Source organism: Salmo salar, chromosome 19 (genome assembly GCF_965601325.2).
Source record: "Salmo salar chromosome 19, fSalSal1, whole genome shotgun sequence".
Lineage (NCBI taxonomy): Eukaryota > Metazoa > Chordata > Actinopteri > Salmoniformes > Salmonidae > Salmo > Salmo salar.
Window position 1 is genome coordinate 71,425,203 of NC_138309.1, and position 7,663 is coordinate 71,432,865.

Sequence of the window (7,663 nt, forward strand, 5' to 3'; positions counted from 1 at the left end):
AAAATTATGTGGATATATTGAAGTAACATCTCAAGACATCAGTCAGGAAGTTAAAGCTTGCTCGCAAACCGCTTGCTCGCAAACCAGGTACAAACCTGACTCAGTTACACCAGCTCTGTCAGGAGGAATGGGCCAAAATTCACCCAACTTATTGTGGGAAGCTTGTGGAAGGCTACCCAAAACGTTTGACCCAAGTTAAACAATTTAAAGGCAATGCTACCAAATACCAATTGAGTGTATGTAAACTTCTGACCCACTGGGAATGTGATGAAAGAAATAAAAGCTGAAATAAATAATACTCTCTGCTATTAATCTGACATTTCACATTCTTAAAATAAAGTGGTGATCCTAACTTACCTAAAACAGGGAATTTTTACAAGGATTAAATGTCAGGAATTGTGAAAAACTGAGTTTAAATGTATTTGGCTAAGGTGTATGTATGTAAATTTCCGACTTCAACTGTATTTACATGGGCCAGTGGAATGACAATAGGTGAGCGATGGATTCAAAGTGTCATTGAATGGAGCAAAGGGATGTGTTAACAAACAGAGAGATGCAGAGGGAGAGATAGAAAGAGAGAACAAACGCAGGGCCAGTTATGTCAACAGATCGATGGAGAGAGAACCACAGGAGCAAATAAAAGGTCACGGTGTCTTTGTGTCGTGTTATGGCCTCTTTGGGTCACTAAGGTAGGCGTGTTGCTCTGTGTGTGTGTGTGTGCCGCCTTTCCCTGCGGGTGCTATAATACACTCTTTGTTGCTTCCAACTCACACACTGCCATGAAGAGTAATCTTTTATTTAACCTTTATTTAACTAGGCAAGTCACTTAAAAACATATTCTTATTTACAATGACGGCCTACCACGGCCAAACCCGGACGACGCTGGGCCAATTGTGCACCGCCCTATGGGACTCCCAATCACGGCCGGTTGTGATACAGCCTGGAATCGAACCAGGATCTGTAGTGACGCCTCTAGCACTGAGATGCAGTGCCTTAGACCGCTGCGCCACTCTGAGCCCTAAATTAATGTTAGGGGTGAACATTTATAGAGAATGGTTAGCGGAATCAATTAATTCCATTGATTCCATAATTAATGGAATCAATGGAATGATGTAGCTGTAAACAGTTACCCTTCAACCCTTTGTTTCTCTGAGCAGTAGCAGTTGAAATCGTGTAAAAAATAAGAAAGAATAAGTCTAGTACTTCATTGCCATCAATTGTTATCACTTGTATGTATGTATGTATGTATGTATGTATGTATGTATGTATGTATGTATCAATGGATGCATAACATGATAATAGTAATGAAAGCATTCATGTTGAATATGTGTGTTTTGTGTTTTTCTTCCCAGCTGGTCATTTGGGGTGCTGATGTGGGAGATCTTCACCCTCGGGGGTTCTCCGTACCCTGGTATCCCCGTAGAGGAGCTCTTCAAGCTGTTGAAAGAGGGCCATCGTATGGACAAGCCTGGCAACTGCACCAATGAGCTGTATAATAAAATTTTTATCACTTTATCTCATACACACACACACACACACACACATATGCAGGCAGGCAGAAACACACATGCACAAATGTGCACACACACACACACACAAACCCTACTGGGGTCCCCACCCTCACCCCATCTCTATCAGACCCATGATCCTACACAGCTGGCCTGGGCCTGTATCAATGTTGTCATTCACAATGGGCCCTTTCCAGTTACACAGCACATAATGTCACTGCCTGCACCGGTATTGTCGGACCTAATGTTCTCACACTGTACTAGAAATCTACAGTGGAGACAGACAGACCTAGGATAGGATTGGTATTGGCATGCATTTGTCTTAAACGTTAGAGTGCAGAGAAATAGAACCAGCATAGCTCTGTGTTTGGATTGGCTGGTTCATACCTTGACACCTAGGCTCAGAGAAATTAGTCTTTATCATCTCACCACTTTTGACAGGCAATTGGACAATGATTTTATAAATGTGCATCAGTCTGTTGAATGGGTGGCATGGCATGTGTTTTGGAAATAAAAACAATGAAGTACTTTTACTAACCATTCATACTCCTTGTTTCTCTCTCTCTGCTCTCTCTCTCTCTCTCTCTCTCAGGTACATGATGATGAAAGACTGTTGGCATGCCATCTCCTCCCACCGGCCCACCTTCAAGCAGCTGGTGGAGGATCTAGACCGCATCCTCACCCTGGCCACGAATGAGGTGAGGGCACGAACCAGAGTCATTCCACTTCACCTTTTCGTATCTAGAATCTGGAGCCAGAGCAGTTCACTTACTTCCAGGGTTGGGGTCAATTGCCTTTCAATTCAGGAAGAAAACTATTTTTTCTGTTGAAAGGCATTGAGTAAACATGGAATTGGAATTTCAGTTTACTTCCTGAATTAACTGAATTTAAATGAAGTTGACCCCAACCCTGCTGACCTTGTTTTCGTGGAAGTACTTGGTCAATGAGAAGTATGACGTAAAAGCATGTCAGGCTTCTCTCCTAAAGCTTGGAAAAAGGTGAACACATTACATTACATTACATTTAAGTCATTTAGCAGACGCTCTTATCCAGAGCGACTTACAAAATGGTGCATTCACCTTATGATATCCAGTGGAACAACCACTTTACAATAGTGCATCTAAATATTTTAAGGGGGGGGGGTTAGAAGGATTACTTTATCCTATCCTAGGTATTCCTTAAAGAGGTGGGGTTTCAGGTGTCTCCGGAAGGTGGTGATTGACTCCACTGTCCTGGCGTCGTGAGGGAGCTTGTTCCACCATTGGGGTGCCAGAGCAGCGAACAGTTTTGACTGGGCTGAGCGGGAACTGTGCTTCCTCAGAGGTAGGAGGGCCAGCAGGCCAGTGGTGGATGAACGCAGTGCCCTTGTTTGGGTGTAGGGCCTGATCAGAGCCTGAAGGTATGGAGGTGCCGTTCCCTTCACAGCTCCGTAGGCAATCACCATGGTCTTGTAGCGGATGCGAGCTTCAACTGGAAGCCAGTGGAGAGAGCGGAGGAGCGGGGTGACGTGAGAGAACTTGGGAAGGTTGAACACCAGACGGGCTGCGGCGTTCTGGATGAGTTGTAGGGGTTTAATGGCACAGGCAGGGAGCCCAGCCAACAGCGAGTTGCAGTAATCCAGACGGGAGATGACAAGTGCCTGGATTAGGACCTGCGCCGCTTCCTGTGTGAGGCAGGGTCGTACTCTGCGAAAACATGATACAGGCTCACGGACACTCCAATTGCCAGGGCAAGCAAAGTTGATCAAAGTTGATTAACCAAGAATGTTGAAAAGCATTAGAAGGATCCTGCGTTGGCTGACACATGACCTTTACAATGACCAGAAAATGGCTGCTTGATTCAAACCAGGCCCCAGAGCTGTGGCCATGGCCCACTGATGTTGCCCAATCATCAAAAGATACTTTGAGCTATTCCTCGCCTCAGAATAATGGCTTGTGTTTCTTTCCGTTCCCCTCCTGTTGTGTGTGATATCCATGCGCGGGCCTGAAGAGGGGCTATGGATGGAAATATGTCAGGGCTCGTTTGGCTTCAGTCTGGGCCTCCATAGATTATGCCAAAATCTCCAACTTCAGTGTTTCAGAGTTTGAACTTTTGAAATGTAATAAAGCGCCTTTCTTTTTTTCCCTTATTTTTAAACCGCTCTTTAGTAATGTGAGACGCCTTGTGTTGAGCTGAGAAATGGAAGCCAGCACTCGTTTTTATAAGAACGCTCAAACCCCAACAACGCTTCTCTTCTTCCTCCCAACTCACTCTCAACTATTTCTTAACCTCACAACTATTCCAAAAGCTGCCACAAAAGACAAGAGAAAAAAAGGAGGGAGGAGGGTGCAGGGATGAAGATGAAAAGAGCAAAAACAACTGCAAAATGCTGGTTCAAGTAAAAAAAAAAAGCCCTAACATTAGAGATTCTCCAGTATTTTTGTGTACTTTTTAGACAATTGTTTTGAAAGTAAATTTAAGGGCCAAAAATGATCCCCGAAAAATGGTTACTATGTCACATATGTGCAGATATATGCACCATGTCATTGCTCTCTCTTCTCACTCTGCTGTGTGTTCATCTTGCTAGCTGTCACTCAAATGGCGAGGGGCTGAAGCTCATTGGCTAGAACTCGAATTGCAAGGGGGCTGGCACACATGGGGGAAAATGGCACAGAACAGCTTCCAGGAAAAACCCTTGCTTTCAAATGTTGTGGCTAATTGAGGTAAAACAGTAATTCTGATCATAGATTATGGATGTATGAACTACAGATTGGCACATCCAGCTCAAAGCAGGAGGTTTAAAAAATACTTAGTAGTTGCCAAAGTTCCGGAGCATGTCTTTAATAACATAATTTACGTTTTTTATCTTTTCCTTGGTTTTTGGGATATTTTTTTTCAGTCATTCTCCTACTGTGCTCAAATCCACATTCCAATTTCAGATGTCAGGTTTGTTCTGATTGTGCTGGGTAGTGACGTGAAGCAGAGCGGTATGGATGAAGCCCAGGGTTGGGTATCTCTTATCTTTTTCTCTCTCTCTCGCTGTCTCTGGTCTTTTTTCCTCTCTGGTTTCTCTTTATCTCTGGGCTCCACACCCTCTCTCTACCTCGCTCTCCCCCCTTTTTCACTGGTCTCTCTTTTCTCTCTCTGGTCTTCCCCCTCTCTTTCTTTCTTGTTCTCTCATTCACGTTCTCTCGCGCTCTCTGGGTGTTCTCCCTCGCCCGCCCAGACACATTGAACCATTTTATACTGAGACTAACAGCAACCAGGTCAGCATTGCTCTATGTGAACTGTGCTGGAAAGTTCCCCTCTCTTTAGCCCACACCCCATTTATGAGGTATTATTCATCGACATATTTTCATACGGATCCGATATCAAATCGTTTGCTCTCCTGGCGCCAACATTTTTCATAAATCCGTCCAGCGTGATTTGGGAATAGTTTATATTTTGCATAAATAAAATAATAAAAATGATACACTCCACAAGATCCTCTCCACATGTCCATCACTGTCCTCCTGAAACTGTCTTCATGCCTGTCTCTATTTCAGTATTTTCCATTTGTCTCTCTCTCTCCTCTCTCACTCTCCTCTAAACCTGTGAGTGTAATAGTTCTACCTTCTCACCCTGTCTGTGTATAGGAGTATCTGGACCTGTGTGCCCCAGCGGAGCAGTATTCTCCCAGCTTCCAGGACACACACAGCTCCTGTTCCTCCGGTGACGACTCCGTGTTCTCCCATGACCCCCTGCCAGACCAGCCCTGCCTCCCCAAGTACCAGCACATCAATGGAGGCGTCAAAACATGAGCCCTCCCCTCCTCAATCCCCCCCATCCAGCTCCAGCCTGACCAACCCCCCCCCCCCCCAAAACCCCCCCCCCCCCACAAAGCGACACTTCCATAGAGAGAAAATTAGATATACCCCCACCACCAACCCCACAAACCTCCTGGCCCCCAACCCCCCTCTGGCTCCAAATGGACTAACGGACCCAGATGGGACTGGGCTGGTGGCAGTGCTGCTTTTAGAACTGAACACACACACACGTTTGCACACACACTCATACACATGTTCAAGGTCTTAAGGAGAGGACCGGGACCCTTCATCAGTGTTCCTCTTGACTGACTGAATGAATATCTGTTCCCAAGGGTCCACCTCCTCTCCTTTCTTGCTGTTTTATTTGTTCCAGTTGTTTTCCACAAGAGTTTGGAATTTACTATTTTTGCATTTCATGATTCCATTCCGTTGGCTGCATTCCAAGACTTTTGCTTGTTCCCAGAGGGAAAAGATGGACCGTAATGTACGGAAAAAACAAGGGACTCATAAAGAGGACGACAAAATAGGAAACTGAAAGGACTGAAAGAAAGAATCAACTAACAAAAACAGATGAATAGGAGAAGAGCGCATACAGACACTGCCTCTTCTTTATATTTTGTAATATTGTCTTGTTTCTTTATACCTTCTCTTGATAAGCCCACACACTTATTATTGTTATGGAGAAAAATAATACGCAGTATATAGGGCTGGGTATATTTGTAAATATATTCAAATATGTATAAATATATATTATATATTTACAATGAATTATTTTTTGTATGGACTCCAGAATTATTCCCCCTCTCCCCTCCCTCATTGGGTTTGAGACTGGTGTGTCATCACCCAGGTTATGTTTCTGTTCACTTGTGTTCTTTTAAACACAACACACACAAATATAGGCATGCACACACATACACATATACGCACACACACAAAAACACACACACTCTCACTCTCATTCAATGACACAGTGGAGTATTGGCTTTCAGGGAAAGAGGTAGCTTGTTAATTTATTGATTTTTTTAAAAAAAAATGAAAACAAAAAGATTTAAAAAAAAAAAAAAAAAAAATTTGAAATAGTAAGAAAGATATAATGCTATTAATGACGCTGATATTAAATAATCCATTATGTTTATTATCGTAATTTAAAATTCTCTTTCAGAGGTAACAGAAACAAAAGCTATTTTTAGTAGTGGGTGTTTGAAAGTACTGTACATTTTATTGTCTGCTAATCCCTTTCTTATGTAGATAATGCAGTTTCTATCCAGTCATTTTACTCTATCTTAGGTTTGCATTTGAAATTATATGATTTCTGGATATTTATATATGATTGAAAAGAAAAATGATTTTGGAACTACCCACAAGCAATCTGTGAGACTCCAAATTCACACCAGAGGGTTCAAAGCTGAAGAACAAAAGTATTAAATCATTCAAGTATTTTTTTTTCTACTGGACCAAGTTTAAGATGTTCTTTGCTAGTGTTCTTGACACATTTGCAAAATTAAAGATGGAAAAACAAGTGTTTGTGTTGATTTCTATTTTGTGTAATCACACTATTCAGTCAAAAGTTACTAGTTTCTGCGATCTTGTCATGTCCTTGAGAGAGAAAAGAGGTCTGAGAATGGCTATATTTATTATCAACTTAATCGATAATGGCTGTGTTCATATAGTTAATGGCACTGTATTCATATAAGCAAAGAAATAACATTAATAGCAACATACAGCAAGACAATGGCATAAAAAACTGAGTTGGTTAAAATATCACCAAATTAATTCAACTTTAATTAAAATGTATGATAATTTTGCCTGCCAGTCTATAGGAGGGGTGGAGGAATGATGTGTCTAGTTGTAGGGCCTGGAATGAAGTTAGGAAAATTGCCCAGAACAGGGTTCGCTGGAGCTGCACTGTTGAGGCCCTTTGCTCCTTTAGAAGCTAAAAAGAATAAGGGCTCGATTCAAACTGTATCACAGAAGATCTGTGGTTTGGCACGATTGAAATGTATAAATGCAATGTTCCTGCGTTCACAGAGACTACATTCACGGTACATGCTGCATATGTCGCCTCAATTGGAAATTACCTTTACATTTCAATCGCACTATTGTATTCATATTTTTATTTAACTAGGCAAGTCAGTTAAGAACAAATTCTTATATTACAATGACAACCTACCCCGGCCAAATCCTCCCCTAACTATACCGCGGATCTTCCGCGATACGGATTGAATCAAGCCCTAAGTCAAGTCAAGTTGGAAGGCCAACGATTGTTAAGAGTAGACATTAGCAATTGCATTCTTTAGAGTAAATCTTAATTCCCTCACCCTCAGTAACCACGTGTTGACTTGTCTTGCTCTGAGAATCTCAGAGTGCACT

At 42.4% G+C, this 7,663-nt stretch overlaps 1 protein-coding gene across 8 annotated transcripts in view; it reads left to right on the plus strand.

Moving 5' to 3' along the window:
• LOC106579428 (fibroblast growth factor receptor 2) overlaps window positions 1–6,812 on the plus strand; it is a 125,925-nt gene extending 119,113 nt beyond the window's left edge. For all 8 annotated transcript variants that reach the window (XM_014159332.3, XM_014159331.3, XM_014159333.3 and 5 more), the window contains 3 exons: window positions 1,353–1,490; window positions 2,101–2,206; window positions 5,123–6,812. In XM_014159332.3, coding sequence (XP_014014807.1) covers window positions 1,353–1,490; window positions 2,101–2,206; window positions 5,123–5,287 — 409 coding nt within the window. In that variant the 3' untranslated portion in view covers window positions 5,288–6,812. The remainder of the gene's footprint in view (window positions 1–1,352; window positions 1,491–2,100; window positions 2,207–5,122) is intronic.
• Window positions 6,813–7,663: the final 851 nt, after the last annotated feature.